At 48.2% G+C, this 18844-nt stretch overlaps 2 protein-coding genes across 5 annotated transcripts in view; one reads left to right on the top strand and one right to left on the bottom strand.

Moving 5' to 3' along the window:
- The window catches only part of LOC311040720 (ankyrin repeat domain-containing protein 10-like), a 454992-nt gene that overhangs the window by 30497 nt on the left and 405651 nt on the right, over nucleotides 1–18844 (bottom strand). The window lies entirely within an intron of this gene.
- LOC311040716 (diacylglycerol kinase zeta-like) overlaps nucleotides 1–18844 on the top strand; it is a 168239-nt gene that overhangs the window by 97174 nt on the left and 52221 nt on the right. For all 4 annotated transcript variants that reach the window (XM_084051063.1, XM_084051062.1, XM_084051061.1 and 1 more), the window contains one exon: nucleotides 6018–6084. In XM_084051063.1, the coding sequence (XP_083907189.1) occupies nucleotides 6018–6084 (67 nt within the window). The remainder of the gene's footprint in view (nucleotides 1–6017; nucleotides 6085–18844) is intronic.

The following is an 18844-nucleotide window of genomic DNA, read 5'->3' as shown; positions in this document are numbered from 1 at the left end:
TTGAGTTCCGTTCACTCATATTGACTCCCTTTCACCCCAACTGTACAGCAGTGGTGGTCAGCGAGAGCAAGATTCCCTTACAGGGATCAATGTTGAACCCAGAAAGGGTCACGGGAGCATCCTGTTGGATCAATCAGTTGGTATTATATTCCACACAACACAGACCGCAGACACCGGGTGAAGTAATGGGTTTGAGTCTCTCTCAAACCCACCCTCCTGTCACACCCTCTCTCTCTCTCTCTCTATACCTCTTGACCCCTGGACCTTCTCTGCGGCGCTAAATAATGGCAGAATTGCCTTGAAAACCTTCTAAAACAAGGGTGATGTTTGTGTCACCGTATGGAATGAATGAGGGAATCAATGAGGGATGGTTGTGGTCTCGTGGCACACGGAGGACAAGATGGGGTTTATTTACGTTTTTTTTTCTTTTTTTCTCCCAAATGTATTCGTTATGCCAATTCCGGATTCTTGTGTCATCCTAGTCCCTTGCCTCTGCTAACTCCTACAGTCGGTCTTAGGGAGAGCACTGACAATGACGTGTCTCTTCTGCGTGTGATGTCAAGGCTGCTTCTTTTCAGCTGACGGTGAGGAGTTTCACCGGGAGGACGTAACGCATGAGGAGGAACACACTATACCTCCTTGTTCCACACCCACCTGAACACCCACCTGGTGCCCTGACCAACCTGTAGGAGTTGCTAGTGTAGAGATTGCCATCCCTGCTGGCTTCCCTCCTGAGAAGACTGCCAATAATTGTGTTCATTGGAGTGCCCAGCCAAGCTGGAGGCACTGCGGAGGGTTCGAACCACTAGTCTCCACCTTTGTGGGCCGGTACTTTACCTCTGCGTCACCTGAGCGCCCCAGCACCAAATGGGAATTAGGAACGAAACAGCTCGAGGTCAAGCACTTGCTGGCCCCTTGTGAATATGCACACATGTACAAAATCACATGCAGACACACTTTCACACATGCACTCAGGTGCAGTAATTCCCCTTCTCTTTCAAACACATAGAGACAGACACACACACACACACACACACACACACACACACACACACACACACACACACACACACACACACACACACACACACACACACACACACACACACACACACACACACACACACACACAAACAAACACGTATAAGTATGCACGCAAACGCACAGTCAGGTCTGCTGCTTATTTTTTTTCAGCCTCATCCAACAGAGTCGGTCTCTCTTTGATCAAATATTCCCTCTCATCTCATTGTAACATAGAAATGGAGGGAGATGGACAGAGCAGCGAGTGAAACGCGGGAAGACTCAGAGGAGGGGAAAACGGGGAGAGAGAGAGAGAGAGAGAGAGAGAGAGAGAGAGAGATTGATGGGTGGCCCCGGGGAGGGGCCCAGTGAATGAATACCAAAGTGGGTGAAGGTGGAGGTGGAGACAGAACACGGCTGACTGCAACATCCCTCCATACCTCCAGAGATCAAAGAGCGCGTAGGCCATGCAAACGTTGTTGACATGTACACCATACAGGAGCACACCCACATAGACAGTGTCAAGTCAACATTACATCGTTGCTAGGAGACACGTGAAACCTTTGTCAATAACATCTGTTTACACCACTAGCCAAAGCTTAAAGTTAACCGAGATGTTTTTGTATAGGCTAGATACAGTAATTGGCTTACTAATAGCCCTTTCTCTGATAGTTTTCTTCCCAGTGCAACGGTTACAAACAATAAGACTATAAAGGTTGGAGTGTTCAGGTAGCTGGCCTTATTATTACACCTCTGATGTTGCACATCAACCCTAGCGTCACTATTCAGGGGAAAGAGTCCGCATAATTAGCAGATCTATTGTTTATTTTAGATCCCCATTAGCCACTGCCTCAGCAGTGACTATTCTTCCTGGGGTCAAACAGTACAATAAAAAAAAATGTACAGTGCAATTAAAAAATATCCTTGACAAAAATAACAATTAAAGAACCAATACAATTCCCATGGTGGACTACAGTATGCATGCATGGCAGGGGCGTCACTAGCTCACTAAGATCTCCCTGTGCAGATTACACAAATGGCACATGGTTCTCTCACTATCTCTTTCTCCGCCTCCCCCTGCCCCCCACCCCCCCCCCCCCCCCCCCCCCCCCACTCCCAATTATGTGACACACACACTTCCTCCAACATGCATACATACAGTAGGGTTAGTATGCAGGACACATAGCCAAACATGCACATAAATGTACCGGTACACACCTTGTGGTGACATGACTTACCCATAAGTGCCTCAGTAATGGAAAATAATAAATTATACATCAGTATCATACTGTACATACAGCCAGGTAGACACGCACACACTTTTACACACACAAACACACACACACACACACACACACACACACACACACACACACACACACACACACACACACACACACACACACACACACACACACACACACTCTGTACATCACTGTAGAGGTTCTTTGATTCCCCTGTGTGTCTCTTCGTGGAAGCATGAAGGCTACTGTAGGTGAATTGATAGTGTTTTGCGTGTGTGTGTGTGTGTGTGTGTGCCATTGTTGATGCAGTTTGACTCAGGTCACAAAGCTCTTTGTAAGTCACCCTGGAAAAGTGTGTGCCTATTTTGTTGTCAGTTGTAAGCATGATGCATGGTGACGATTAATCTTTGTGTGTGTGTGTGTGTGTGTGTGTGTGTGTGTGTGTGTGTGTGTTTGAGTTTTCTTTGTGTGGATCTCTTAAGCATACAGTTGATTCGCTTGTGAGTTGCGAGTGCATTTTCGTGCACATCTGTTTGCGTTTGGAAGTGTATTTGCGAAATTGATACAGAACAAGACAAACAGCAGAAATACAGCAAAAGTTACTTACTATGTGTGTGTGTGTACTGCTCACTCTGTATGTTTATATGCATGTTTCTGTTAAAGCAGTATAAATCCCTCCTACAATCTCCGTAGCCCCTTTAATACAGACCTGTGTTGTTGCTGTGGAGGCGATTGTTTTTTCTATAGCTGTGTGTGCATGTGCGTGTGTGTGTGTGTGTGTGTGTGTGTGTGTGTGCGCACGCGCGCTCGTGTGATATTATGTGTTTGTGGATTGACTGGATTCATGTTTATTTTTGGAAATATGTTCAACTATTGGCTTTTTATTTTGTAATTTTTAAAAACACACGTTTGCTCCTTTGAAAGTTTTGAATGTCTACCTGACACTTTTCTTTTTCTTTTCTTTTCTTGATCATGCACAGTAAAAAATGATCATGCATAGTAAAAATTGACCAGGCACATTAAAATGTAGCATGCATAGTAAAAATTGACCATGCACAGTAAGAATGTACCATGCACAGTAAAGATTTTCCATGCACAGTACACATTGACCATGCAGTACACATTGACCATGCACAGTGAAAATGTACCATTGTACAGTCAAATTGACCATGCACAGTAAAATGTACCATGCACAGTAAAATGTACCATGCACAGTAAAATGTACCATGCACAGTACACATTGATCATGCACAGTAAAATGTACCATGGACAGTACACATTGACCATGCACAGTAAAAATGTACCATGCACAGTACAAATTGACCCAAGTCGATCCTTGGGTCAATTCTTACACTCCCACAGTTAAATTTAACGCTGAGGATTTGACTGTATACTAACATGAATCAAAGATGTCAACTTGAAGTGATTGACTTTCTTTACAGCTATTGTAGCGACCAGTGATATTCTAGCCAATGAAAGCAAGTCCAGTCTAAATACACACAACAACGTTAGACCTTCTCACCGGCAGAGAGAAGGGGAGAAGAGATGAAAGTAGGGAAGGGAAGGGGAAAAAAAGACAAATGAAAGCAGAGAGGAGGAAAGGTTCACGAGAAAGTTTAGAATTAGGGGTGCAACAGTTAATCGAACTAATCGATTTAATTCATTATTAGAATAATAGATTTTAATACAATTATTGATTTTCAAAAATAGTAATACCGTTGTATGATAATTAGACTAAACGATTTAGTCGATAAACAATTGAATTATTTTGTACGTTATTTTTTAAACATTATCCGCCAAAAGATTCACTGGTTGGCTCTTCAATGAAGCCAAAAGTAATCGGTAGAATAACCGCTAAGGAGGACAAGAGGAACAAGGTGTTATGTGGGTGAGAGGAAGTCTGACCTCCATGGTGTTTAGTGTCAGTGTTTGGAGGCAGGCGTGCATCTCTGCCTGCTCCTCTGTCAACAAACACCACAGAGAAGCATATTGTCACTGTCGGGCAGAAATCTCCATATTTTAAGTCATCGTGTTTTTTCCCCGTAAATTAACGTCCTACTTGATCATAGTACAGCGTCACTCAAAAGCATCAAAGTAGCAGATCCACAAGTTTGAAAAGCAGTGCGAATCGACGCGTTTCGAGCTTGTGGATCTGCTACTTTTGTGATTTTTTTATTTGAATCCTGAAAAGTCACAGTTTTGTACATATTAGGTTTCCACCCGACAGAGACGCTATAGAGACATGTGGAGAAGAGAATAAGAGATTAAGACAAGAGACAAAATGGAGAGAGAGAGAGAGTCAGTGAGCAGTCACTAGTATTTCTGCTAGTATCTTGTCAAGATGGAAGGCATGTCTGGGGAGCTTAAAAGAAATTGCCTCTTCTCATTTCATTTCTTTTTAACTTTTTTGTATTACGTTTGCAGTAGGTGTTATAACTTTACTGATCATTGTTTTGCACTCGTCACATGCAAACCAAGGGTTGCTTTTTAAATATAACACAGGTGGTTCTTGTCACTTTCCATTCCCCTAGAGGCGAGATAATACATTCAGATAATAAGCGATTGAATCTTGGTTTTAAATAAAGATGTGTGAGTGGGAACATTGTTGTGTGTTTCCCAAGAGTCTCTACTGACTTTGTGTCAGTGTGGAGGCGAGAGAGAGGGATGGGGGGAGAGAGAGAGAGAGGAGCCAAACAATGGAACTGGGTTGCTTTTCAACACATAGATAAATATGTCGCCTGTCTTAATTCATCTCCCACGAAAGCAAAATATGGAAATATTCAAATGGGGAAGGGAGGTGTCGTGTGTGTGTGTGGGGGGGGGGGGGGGGGGTTGAAATGTTAGTGGATTAGTTGGCTTTGTAATGAAGAATAGCCGAATAAATGCGCAACGCATAGTTAAGATGAGCACGAGCGCTTTTCAAAACACCACTCCAGGAGTCAGACGCTCCAGTAGTGTGTGCTTGACAGCGTTTCACAGCCAAGTGCTACTTCGGCTGTCTGCCACCGAGCGGCTTCACTGGAGCATTTCTCCTGAGGGTGCGCGGGTGCCTTTGCTCATGGGTGCGTCACATGTCTCATGAATACAGATGTTAAGCTGTAGTCGCATGTAGGCGCCCAGACTGGAGACTCAATTTACTGGTTTTAGGCAGGGGTCTTCAACAGGGGGTCCGGGACCCCTAGGGGGTGTCCTCAGAGTTACTACTTGGGGGCTGCCAAATCTTTTTTCTTTTTACATTAACCACTTGAACCCTAGCATCCCTATTCTGGGGGGAACATTAGCAGATCTACAAGCTCACAACGCCTACATGCGTGAGCATGTAGATCGGTTATTTTCGGCCAAAAGGTTTGGTGTAGGGGAGAAAAAGAGCAGACCAAGTACAGAGCCAAATACACATTAGTCTGAATCCAACATATAAATAGAAAATATCATGTGTAAACAAAAAAAACATTAATTTACACAACACTGAAGATGTCAAACACGTCTACCTGTATGCAACTATCTATGAAAAAGTTTAATCTGCAACACAATTTTTATACAATATGTAATGGTGGTCCCTGCTTCATCTCACTCTCAGCTAAGGGGTCCTTGGCCTCAAAAACGTTGAAGACACCTGGTTTTAGGAAAAACGGGAAAAATGCTAAGCGAGAGTGCGTTTATTTGTGGTCATTTAATATCATCCTGCTGCAGCTGAATTGGTTCCTACTGTATATTGTGGAGTAACTCAATGTGATTGGTCCATCTGTCTCTCAGGAGGAAGCGGACAAACCAAAGATCCTGTCCTCGCAGAGACTGTCTCCCAAATGGTGCTTCTTGGACTGTAAGTAGAACCCTCACGCCCTGAACATCTCACAACTCTCAGAACCACTGCACCTGTGCTGTCATTTCTCTCGATGCTGTTGATGAGGTCCCGTTTTTCCTCCATCGCTGTCATTCTAAACCTGCTAAGCAGCGTTGCCATGTCCGCTTATTATACTGTAGCGACTTAGGGCTTGTTTTTCTGTAAAGTTGCTTGTAAATATTGGTAGTTAAATGTTGTTTAAACCAGTGGTTCTCAAACATTTTGTCCAGCAGGACCCCCAAATTAATGTAATGTAATTCTCCACGTATCGCCATCTGAAAATATTTTGTGCCAGGGACCCCAGTACTAGTTTTATTACATTGCTCTCTCGGTGTTCACATATGGGAAACAGCGCCCTCTGGCGATGATACAGAAGCTTCACATTCACTCCCTCAGGACCAAAACCCTTTTTGGCCCCGAGGGTCTCCCGTCTCTTTCCGGTAGTCCTTTCCCCAAAGGCATAAAAGGAACCGGAAAACGGAAGTTCGTTCTCTTGGCTTCCTTCTGCCTCAGATGAAGGAGCTTCACGCAGCAAAAATATCTACAACTACGAATTCTACAAAACAAGCACGAGTTTTCTGCGGGTCCTCAAACTCTAAAGCAACGAGGCGGATCTCGTCCACAGAGTTCCCCAGATCTCTCTCTTTTTCCCTGTCCGCTGTGTTTTTCCGGAGAAGAGCACAGCCCTCCAACAAAGAATCTACGACTAGCTAGCAGCCTAGCTTGCTATGGCTCGACGTCGTCCTGCAGTAGCCGACCGCCGGGAGTTCCAACTTCGGCGGTGCGGCTCCCGTTCCTGCCCCCAGATGCTCGATGAGTGGGACGCACACAGCCACTGCGTCGCCTGCCTAGGCCTCGCCCACGCTGAGGACGCCGCTTATGAGCTGTACCCGAGATGCTTTGAATGCGCGTCTTTCAGTTCCAGCGAGAGGAGGACCCGTTTCCTCGAGGCTCGGAATCTTTTCCAGCCTCCACGATCCCTCTACGAGGACCACGAGGAGCAGCATGGCGACGACCGCTACTTCTCCTCTCGCCGGCGTCTTCCCCCGACAGCTAGCGGCTCCAGGGCTCTGGAGCCTCCGAGATCTACTCACCCTCCCCGCTCTCGCTCCCCGCCGAGGGACGGCCACGGGGGTGCCTCGCCCCGCGTGGAACCCCCCCCCACACCACCTGGTAGCCGCACCGAACACCGTGCGGCTTCGCACTATTCCTCGGCGCCTGGGAGCGTAGCTTCGGCAGACGAGGAGGATGACACCATCGCCCCTTACCAACCCGAGCGGCATGGAAGTGAACGGGACTACCAAGTCATCGACGAGGTGGCGGAGGATGGGGAGATCGTCCGGGAGGATGCCCACGTGGTGGACCGAGCGTTCGTCCCGGAGGATGCCCACGCGGCGGACCGCGGCCCCCCCACCCTCACCCTAGCCATCGCCCCAACCCCCCCCCCTACGGAGGCTCGCGCCGAGGCGCTCACTGCCCCCCCGCCGGCCGAAAAATTAGATTTTCCCCTCCTTGAGCTATACAAAAAAGCCACCGTCAGGTGTGGCCTCAAATGGCCAGGGGATGAGATAAGCGAGACCCCCGTCGACAGCTCAGGTTTCCAGGGTCTCGAATCAGTGGAGGAGAAGGTTACTAAGAAGAGCAAACTTCCCCTGGCGAAAGGCTTCGCGACGGCTCTCGCTTCATCGTGGAATAATCCGACAGCCCCCGACGCGGATCCCAGACGTCCACGTTTCGACATTGATTGCACGGGTGCGGCCGATCTGGGCCTAGGCCCCCCCCCCACCCATGGATCGCACACTGGCCCAATCCCTCCTGCATAGTCAGCCTCGTGGCCAGAAGGCTCCTTTTTCGACAACAAAAGACCCTCCGGTCTTCTGCAACGACAAGGATGTCGCCGGCTCGGCGGCTACTAAGGCCGTGTACAAGGCTGCGACATCGGGCGGCAGGGCTCTGAACGCCACCGCCCTTCTGCAGGGTTCGCTGAAGGAGCTGCTAAGCGAGGCGGGAGACGCCGCCACTCCAGCCCAGTTGGCTGAGATGCGACGCCTTACTCAGGAGATGATCGCTTTGAATAAATACACCACTGAGTGGACGGGTAGAGTACTGGGGCTTTGCGTCGTCCACGAGCGAGCAAGGTGGCTCGATCATGTCAATTTTCGAGGACCGGATGATAAAAAACATCTTCTGAACCTGAAAATCACCCCTCAGAATCTTTTCCAAGGAGCCGTGGGCTTTTTGCAGGACAGCCACACGGCTCGAAAAGCCCAGGACGAGGCGGCTCTCTCCTGCATCCAAGCGCCCCCCAGGGCACTTCCCCCCAGACCTCAGTCCCGTCTCCCGCGACAACCGGACCGAGGAAGGCCGGTGACACGGCAGGAAGGCCCAGCTCGCCAGGCCCAGTCTTCCTCCGCTCCACCAGCCGTTCGTGAACAGCGGGACCGAAGGGAGGACGACCGCCCCCGCCCCCCGCAGAACCGGCCCAGCCAGAGAGGCTCGACCAGGGGTCGCGGTGCCAGGTCGCGAAAATGACATTTGCACGCCCTGCGTGGACAGCAGGGATGTTTTCTCCCCCGGTCCCCTCTCCCCTCAGATGGAGGATTCGCGCCTGTATCTAGTGGCCCCGGGCCTCAGTTACGGGCCGCCGAGGAAGAGGAGGAGATCCCCTTCGGAGCCGGCAGACGCGACGGAGGATCGCTCGCCGGGCACCAGAAAAGAAAAGATTTTGCTAAAAACACACACATATGCCAGAGCAGATTGTCTGAGTGTGCATGCGTTAGGAGGAAATGTTTCGCAAAATACACATATACATGCCAGAGCAGAACGTCTGACCGTGCATGCTATTGTTGCTCCTGTATTTACTGCCAATGTTGTACCTTTTCCTGTAATAAAGATGAACAACAAAAAAATGAACAACAAAAAAATGCAAGTAAAAACAGTCGATATGAAAATGAGCCGGAGACCGCGATGGACCCCTTCTGGGGGGCCCATGGTGGTCTCCGGACAGAACAAAGGCTTTGTGACGGGCCAAAACCGTCACATGCTACATGGGTCACGCCAAAATTTTCCTCGGCGCCTCAAGGTAAGACAAGGCCAAACTATTGTCGCAATGACGGAGGGAGCAGCCAAAATGGCCGCCTCCACCATGCAACACGTGTCGCTAAACAAGATGGCGGCCCCCACACGCAGACACGTGTCGACAATAGCGTTGACCGTTCCCTTGTGCACTTCCGGGACAATGGCCACGCCCATGAGCAAGAATGTAACGACAAGCACGGTAGCCATGCCAACGAGCGCAGCCAAGATGGCGGCTCATGTGAGTACGACTACAATAACAATCCCCCCCAACCCTCTGACGCTACACCTCGAGCGTTGGAAAGAATGCAACGCCAACCCCTGGGTGCTTCGTACGATAGCAAAGGGTTACAGGCTGCAGTTTTCTACAAAACCACCCATGTCCGACAAAGTACTTTTGTCACGAGCGAGTGGTCAAGCGGCGCTAACGTTACGAGAGGAAATAACCTCCCTATTACGCAAGAACGCCGTGCGGGAAGTATTACCAGGAGAAAGCCGGCTCGGTTTCTACTCGAGATACTTCCTGGTCAAGAAGAAAGGGGGGGGATTACGTCCCATCATGGATCTACGAGCTCTCAACAGGTATTTGAAAACCTTTCAGTTCAAAATGTTGACGGCGGCGGCGTTACTACGCTCGGTCCGTCAGGGCGACTGGTGGAGCTCAATAGATCTCAAGGACGCTTATTTTCACGTCCCCATTTATCCACCACACAGGAAATTCCTGCGGTTCGAGTTCGAGGGTCGTGTGTACGAATACCTGGTCCTCCCGTTTGGGATGTCTTTGAGTCCCAGGGTGTTCGTGAAATGTACTCAGGCGGCGATAGCCCCACTGAGACAGAGGGGTATTCGCATCGCGAGTTACATAGACGACTGGCTACTGAGCGGGGACTCGTATCAGGAGGTGGTTCACCACACCCATACAGTAGTGTCGCATCTGACCTCCCTAGGTTTCACGTTGAACCTCGAGAAGTGCAGGCTCACCCCGTCCCAACACGCTACTTTCATAGGCATCGAGCTGGACGCTATTACTCTCAGGGCTCGGTTATCTCAGGAGAGGATAGTCTCGTTTCTGAAGTGTCTGGCCATGTTTCAACTGGAACGCAAGGTCCAGTACACAATCTGCATGAGGGCGGCGGGACTCATGGCTTCAGCCATTTCCCTGGTACGCCTGGGCAGATTGCACATGCGCCCTTTTCAGAGATGGATGGGCTCCCTAGGGATCCCGGTCACTCAGGGTTTTCGCCGGGTAACGGTGACCGCAGCGTGCATGCAGTCACTTCGTCAATGGAAAGTAGCCTCTTTCCTGTCAGAGGGCGTCCCAATGGGGAGGATCATCTCCAGGAAGATGATAACCACAGACGCCAGTCTGTCCGGTTGGGGCGCTACCTTCGAGGGCAGGACGGCCAGGGGTGTGTGGGACCTCAGTCTGAGGAGGGCCCACATCAACTACTTGGAGTTGATGGCGGTCCTTTTGGCGTTGAAACGCTTCAAGCCCCACATCAGTGGTTGTCACGTTCTGGTCAAGACGGACAATACCACGACCATGGCCTACATCAACAAACAAGGAGGCTTGAAGTCTCGTACCTTGGACGGTTTGGCGCGGAAGCTGACGCTGTGGTGCGACACGCACCTGGAGTCAATCAGCGCCTCTCATGTGCCAGGGGTTCTGAACAGAGGAGCCGATCTTCTGTCCAGGGGCAAGATTCATTTTTCAGAATGGTCTCTGCACCCCGCGGTCGCAAACCAGATCTGGGCCAGGTTCGGACGGCCCCGGGTGGACCTGTTTGCGTCAGAGGAGAACACGAAGTGTTCTCTGTTTTTCTCAGTGAAAGGCCAGGCTCCGCTGGGTGGGGATGCTCTAGCGCACGAGTGGCCGAGGGGACTGCTCTACGCTTTCCCGCCACTGGAGCTGATCCATCCCACCCTGGAACGAATCAGGCTCCGGGACCTGACGGTACTGCTGGTGGCTCCAGCATGGGGCACATGGAGGTCGGAGATAGCTCCCCTCCTATACGATCGGCCCTGGCCCCTCCCGCTGCGAGAGGACCTGGTGCAGCAGGCGGGGGGCGAAATCCGTCATCACAGACCCGCAGACCTAGACCTGTGGGTCTGGCCCGTGAAAGGGAGAATTTGACTGCGTCTGGTCTTCCACCTAGAGTGGTGGCTACTATCCAGGCGGCTAGGGCACACTCCACTAGGTCCGTCTACGGAGCTAAGTGGGGTGTGTTCGAGGAGTGGTGTATGGAACGGTCCCCGGTCGTGGTCCCGTTCCAGGCATCAGTAGCAGACATCCTGACTTTCCTACAGGATAGGTTGGATCTGGGAAATGCTTTCTCTACGATCAAAGTGTATCTGGCGGCCATCTCTGCCAACCATGTTGGTTTTGATGATGGGAAAACCGTGGGAAGACAGCCCCTGGTGTGCCAGTTCATGAAGGGCGCGTTGCGTGAACATCCTGTTTCACGGTCCTTGTTCCCCACGTGGGACTTGGTCCTGGTGCTCGACTCACTCTCTCGTCCTCCTTTTGAACCTTTGGAGACGGTGGAACTAAAGTTCCTCACGCTCAAGACGGTGCTTTTGGTTGCGCTGACAACAGCGAAACGGGTGAGCGACATTCATGCCCTGTCGGTAGTTCCGGAGTGCATGAGGTTTGCTGGTGATGGCAGTAGGGTGGTCCTTAGACCCAACCCGGCGTTCATCCCCAAGAACCATCTGGCGGTGGTGACACCGACTGAGCTGGTGGCTTTTCACCCGCCTCCGTTTGCCTCAGAGGAGGATCAGAGGCTGCACTGTCTCTGTCCAGTCAGAGCCCTGCGGCTGTATGTCCGGCGGACTGCGGCCCGGGACCGACCTAGCCAGCTGTTCGTTTCCTTGGGCCCGGGGCCTGGGGGAAAGGTGGTGACTAAGTCTACGCTTTCCCGTTGGATTGTGGAGGCTATTCGCCTGGCTTACACTAGTAGGGGAGCCCCAGTGCCTGTGGGCCTGAGAGCGCACTCTACTAGGGGTGTGTCGACGTCCTGGGCCCTCCTCAAAGGGGTGGCGATTCGGGACATCTGCACGGCAGCGAGTTGGGCGTCTCCGTCAACTTTCGCTGTTTTCTATAGCCTGGACGTGGCGGCGTCTTCCATGGCGCACGCGGTCCTGGGTGTGGCTTCCACCTAAGGTGGTTAGGGGCGTGGAACGGCTGCGGATCTGTTCATGCCCCTGTTCTTTAGTGATTGATAGGCCGATGTTTGGGCCTTAGATGAATAAGGCGGACTTCGGTCTGTCAGGGCCCTTCCCCTTACTAGAATAGACAGGCTTGCCTGCTTTTTAGTTTATAAGGCAGACTTAGGTCTGTCAGGGCCCCACTTTTACTGTTCCATTTCCCAGACTCGGTGGGTCTGGGGGTGTGCTCTGGACCCTGGGGGTCCGGAGGCACAGGGGTGCCAGGGGGCCACGTCCCGGGGGGACGGGGCCCTGGTGCCTAGGTGCTGGGGCAGTTTGTGTGGTATCTCGTGTAGATACTTTCCGGGGGTTTATATCTCCCATATGTGAACACCGAGAGAGCAATGTAATAAAACTATAGGTTACTTACGTAACCCCGGTTTTATAAATTGCGAACGAGGTGTTCACAAAAACACCCTTCTTTTTGCTCGGCAGAAGGAAGCTGGTGTATAAGAGAACGAACTTCCGTTTTCCGGTTCCTTTTATGCCTTTGGGGAAAGGACTACCGGAAAGAGACGGGAGACCCTCGGGGCCAAAAAGGGTTTTGGTCCTGAGGGAGTGAATGTGAAGCTTCTGTATCATCGCCAGAGGGCGCTGTTTCCCATATGTGAACACCTCGTTCGCAATTTATAAAACCGGGGTTACGTAAGTAACCTATAGATTTGTGTTGTTAAAATGTTTTGAAAATATTTCAAACTTTCCCAAGATTTTCTTTGAAAATAGCAGATCTACATGCTCACAACTAGTCGCATTGCGATGCGTTGTGAGCTTGTAGATTATTACTATTTTCAAATAGCCAACGTGTTTAAAGCGCTCATGTGTTAGTGTTAGTCACTTCTTTTGGGCTTGTTGTCATAGACCTGGTTGCTTATTTCTCTCGCAAAATCTGGCAACACTGCTGCTAAAGCGCTTTGATTCGCACAGGTCAACGGGTTACATTCAAGGTCGAGGTCAAAATTGAGAATGGATGGGTGGAATTTCATGAAAGTTGGTGGGCCGCGGGCGTGATCAATATGCCGCCGCAAAGACATGATTCTGTTTTGGGTCTCAGCGGTTCACGGTAACAGTTGAGAGACATAGAACAAGAGGTGTTGGTGTGGGCAGGCTTTGTACCCCCAGGTACACTTAAACCTTAAGTACTTAGTTGACTAGGTTCCCCCAGGACTCTAGTTCGTCCGATCCTTTTTTCCCTCTACATCTAATCCCTTCGCTTGGTTCTCCACCTCTCATTGACAGGAACATTGTCAAATCCCCGAAACAGCCCTTTTCTCTCTCCCTGTTACATCTCTCTCTCTCTCTCTCTCTCTCTCTCTCTCTCTCTCTCTCTCTCTCTCTCTCTCTCTCTCTCTCTCTCTCTCTCTCTCTCTCTCTCTCTCTCTCTCTGTCTCTCTGTCTCTCTGTCTCTCTCTCTGTTTTCCCCTCTTTCTACCGAGCTTCCTAGTTTTTTTCCCCTTGTGGTGCAAAGCTCTTTCCCCAGCATTCATCTTTGTAGGACACACACACACACACTCACACACACACAAGTTTGCATGCTTGTGAAAGTGTATACTGTATATACGCACACATCTACGCTAATTTTTCCTCAAATCCCTTTGAACTCGAGTCAGTTCAAAGTCCCCTGCTTTTTAAAAGCTGATGTACAGCATATTTGGTCGTATGATGGTGTTGCGTACCAGAAATAGCCGATCTACAATCTTACAGCTGGTCATGTTGCACCGCGTTGTGAGCTTGGGGGATCTGCTATGTAATTTGTTCCTTATTAAGCCTATAACTCTTGAGGAGCGAGTCGCTTCGAGTCAACAAATGATTCCGTCTCTCTCTCCACCGCAGCTGGTGTCCAGGGGCTGGTAAATTGAGTGGTGTCTTCCTTTAAAGTGTTGCTGTCTCCCTTGTTAAGGAGGAAATGATCTGTGACCGTCTGTCTAATTGACTCGGGTCAAAGTGGGTGTGATCGCTTGCTAATGGGATTAGCCTGCAACCACTGTTAGCGTCTGGAGAGAATCAATGAAACCGCTGCTTTGGAGAGCTGCACCGCCAGGCGCTTCCCGTGCTCGCTCGCTTATTTCTCTCTGTCTCTCTCTGCCCTTTCAAGCTCACTCGTCCTTTGTAGATGGCTGCATCTCTCTCTCTCTCTCTCTCTCTATCTCTCAACCTCTCGCTGTCTCAGCGCAATTATATTCCAGTTCGCTCTCCCGACTTCTCGTTTGCTCGCTCTCCCTCTGTCTTTCTCTCTCTACTTCTGTTCCAATTAATTCAAAATTTTCCCTCTTAACCCATTAAGACCTAGAACGCATCTGTGTCATTTTTAGATTTCTTTGGCTTTTCAAAAATAGCAGATAAACAAGCTCATAGCGCGGCAATGAGTGCCGCGCTATGAGCTTGTACTGTAGATCTGCTATTTTAGAAAAATCGTGAAAATGTTTGCCAATCTTTGATTACATTTTTTTATTTTATACTTTTTTACTCAAATCTTTGCTTTTGGGGGGTCCCTGGAACAACATATTTTGAGATGGGGTTTCGTGGCAAAATACATATCATTTTGTGGTCCTTGACATGAAAACCACTGATATTATAGTAACAGCACGTTTTTTCTTAGGATTTTTGTTTAGAATTTTTCAAAAAATAGCAGATCTACAAGCTCATAGCTATGAGCTTGTAGATCTGCTATATCTGAACAGCCGAAAGAAAACTAAAAATGACAGAGACGCGTCTCCGGATTGAATGGTTTAATTCACTTTCTCTTCCCCTCTCTCTCTCTCTCTCTCTGTTTCCCTCCACCTATCTCTTCCAGTCAACCGTCTCTCTCTCTCTCTCATATGTTATTTTCTATGCTACTTTCTTCTCTTCTCTTCTTCTCTGTTTGTATGCACAGCAGTTCTGTGTACCAAGATCAGTACGGTGCAGATGGTGCACATAATGATTGACAGTCTTTACGGTGGCTTGGACGTCCTTTCCCTGTCACAGCGGCTCACGAAAGTTGCTGCTGTGTTTTGCACATGGCTGCACTTCACCCAGGAGATATGAAATGTCTTTCTATAGCGACGCAAATGTGTAGATCTGCTATTTTCGGCTGTGGCTCCGCCGTTCGACTAATTATAATTCAGGCTTTTTCTCTCACTCTTTGTTCACATCTGTGATACTTTTTGTCACAATGTGCCATCAATGTTTTGCACATTCAACAGAATATAAAGTGGTTCTAATAAAGTTCCACTTTAAAATAATTAATCACAATGAGTTATGTGTTGTATCTGTTCCATTGATCTATTTCTCTCTCTCTCGGTTTCTCTCGCTATATTTACCCCTTTATCTCTCTCTTTCTCTCTGTCTGCCTCTATTGCTCTCTCTCTCTCTCTCTCTCTCTCTCTCTCTCTCTCTCTCTCTCTCTCTCTCTCTCTCTCATTAATCAGAGCTGTTTTCATCTTGCCTCAGCCCTACAGCTCTGCTCTGTTCCACTGGGGCACTAGTCAAACATGGGAGTTTTTTGTGCACTTGCAGGCACACGCGTGCACGTGTGTACATGAATGGCAGAGGGCGAGAAAGAGAGGGAGAGAGAGAGAGACATACAAGTTATAATGGGGAGAGAGAAAAAGGCTGTTTTGGGAATTCGACAATGTTCCTGTCAATGAGATGTTGTATCACTGAAGGCGTGTCTTATTTTAGCAATGACCTGATCCATGCACAGGCGAGATGCTGACTCATTTACATGTATCGGCTTCCCCGCTTTAAAACCAGAATATCTCCAAAGCTGTCGCGGTTGTCTTCTCTCGTTTGACACGAGGCCATCCATCACCGCGGCCGGTCGTTCATCAACAACACCTGGTGCGTCCAAACGAGCTCGCTCAACGCATTCCTGTCAACCGAACATACCCGCCGTCTGGTCTCTCTTCCTTCTCAGCACACATAGCAAATATAACGGATGGAAAATGCACTGTATATGTTCAATTCAATTTAATTCAATTTTATTAAAGTGTCACAACAAGTTGTCTCAAGACACTTTACATGTAGAGCAGAGACCTGACATTGGCCCACCCTGAGCAAGCAATTTTGCGACAGTGGCAACGAAAAACTCCCCCTTAACTGGAAGAAACGTCAGGCACCCAGGCTAGGCTGGGCATCTGCCTCGGCCGTGTCGGGGGGGAAAGAAGTGAGAGAAAGAGAGATAGAGGGAGAGACAGAGAGAGAGATACAAGTAGTAGCAATAACAATAATAGTAAATATAATAGTTAAAGATAGTATATAATAATATAATATAATACAACAATAATGTTATACTGTAGAGGATATAGTGGTATAGTATAAGAATGTTAAGATACAGTATAGTATAATATAGTAGCAATCCACAGTCGTGCTCCATGGAGAGGCCCGGTCCGCTGTCACACTCTTGATCTGCAGCTGGGGGTCGGTAATAACAGTCCGTTAATCCGTTGTTTTTTAACCACATGAACATTAGCGATCTACAAGCTCACAAAGTGTATACTGTAGGGTTTAAGTGGTTACTGAATACTCATTGTCAAGGAAGTGGGAGCCATGCCATAAAGCGAAGTGATCACACTGACAGACCTTTGTGTTCATGCCACAACCCTAGTTCCGCACAACTTATAGGAGTGGCTTTTATGTACTCCGTTGGCCGGGGTGCCCCCGGGGTCTATACTTGGTCCCCTTCCCCTTTTCCCTGCTACACTAAAACTCTTTGCCGAAAATAGCAGATCTACGGGCAACCAAGTATAATTCATGATAACATTCATGCATAACATTCATGCTCTTCATGCCTTTTACTTCACTTTGACTTCATCTGCTATTTTCAGTGACGTTTTCCTATTATGACATTCTCAGAATGGGGTCATCCCTATTAGGGCGGGCCATACTTTTTTTTTTTTGAAAATCAAAAAAGAGGGGTGTTCAAATGACAGATTTTGGCATGTAGAACACAAATCTGAAGAAAATTTTCAATTCTGATAAACCTAACCTACATCAATTTGCTGTTGATTATTGTAAATGTTTTGATTAATTTGCGATTTTCTTCTAGAAGAAAAAAATATTTTGGGAGGCTTTTATAAAGAATTCCTGTTCAAAATAACAGATGTTGGCATGTAAAACACAAATCTGAAGAAATTTTCCAATTCTGATAAACCTAACCTACATCAATTTGCAATTGATTATTGTCCATTTCTTTGATTAATTAGCGATTTTCTTCTCGAAGACAGAACTTAAGATGGGAGGCTTTTATAAAGAATTCCTGTTCAAATAACAGATGTTTGTGTGTAAAACACAAATCTGAAGAAATGTTTAAATTCTGATAAACCTAACCTACATACATTTGCAGTTGATTATTGTTTTATTAATTTGTAATTAATTCGCTCAGGCCAACTGCAGCAATAGCAACTGCGGCTCTGATTGAATCATCACAGAAGACACCCTATGAAAAGTGATTGATAAAAACAAGGTCAAGATAGCACAGGAGAAGTTGATAAGAGAGCTGGGGGATGAATTTGAGGAGAAGTGCGGGAAGGAGGGGGGGGGGGGGGGGCGTGTGAGTCCTGCATCCTCTTTGATGGACGGATTGACCTGACCAATGTAATGATGGAAGCTGAGGGCAGTGACCAATCTTTTCCTGCAAAGATGAGGGAAGAACATAGTGTTGTCAGTGAGCCTGGCAGCAACTATATGTTCCATTTTACCCCAGAAACAGCAACTAAAGACGAGTCACATGCAGTGCAGATTGCTAAGGTCCTTTTTGCTTGGCTGAGAGAGAAAGGTTTTCATAAGACCTTGTGGGCCATTGGAGGAGACTCAACAAATGTCAACAGTGGTGTAAAAGCTGGAGCATTGAGGAAGCTGGAGCTGCACATGGGCAGAAACCTGGTCTGGTTGGTGTGCAACTTACACACTGGTGAACTGCCCCTCCGCTGGCTCATTGTTGAACTTGAAGGTCCTACTCTGTCAACAAATTATCTGGACCAATACTAAAGCTCCTTGATTCAGCTACAGAGTTGGATATCAATCCAAAATTTACCAGGATCTCTGATGGCCCTTCACTGATCAAGCTGCCTTACAAGGTCATTCAAGATTTCTCGACTGATTAACACTATGGCTATCAAATTGTTTGTGCAGTCGGAGACAGAGTGGTTCCTACAAGGCTGGATCTGTTGGATATTGGGCCACAATGGGCCAGTAAACCACAGCCACCGGCTCACCACAGCAAACAGACTTCTCAGGCTCTGGGTGTCAAAGCATGGACTGAGAGGAAAGAATCAGAAAAATCTGCAGTTCATTGTGGAATACATCATTGGAGTGTATCATCCATGTTGGTTCAATGTGAAGATCAAGGAGTCCTGGATTGAAGGGCCTAGGCACATCCTGTTTCAGCTGGACTGCCTGAAGTCCCAGAGGAAGTAGGTACTGGACATTGTGATGCCAACTGTTAGAAGATCTGCTTGGTATGCCCATAATGAATCCA

The sequence above is a fragment of the Gymnoscopelus microlampas genome, assembly GCF_963454915.1.
Source record: "Gymnoscopelus microlampas genome assembly, chromosome: 24".
NCBI classification, from domain to species: Eukaryota; Metazoa; Chordata; class Actinopteri; order Myctophiformes; family Myctophidae; genus Gymnoscopelus; species Gymnoscopelus microlampas.
Note: the sequence above shows the minus strand (reverse complement) of the source record. Positions and strands in the feature narration are given on the sequence as shown.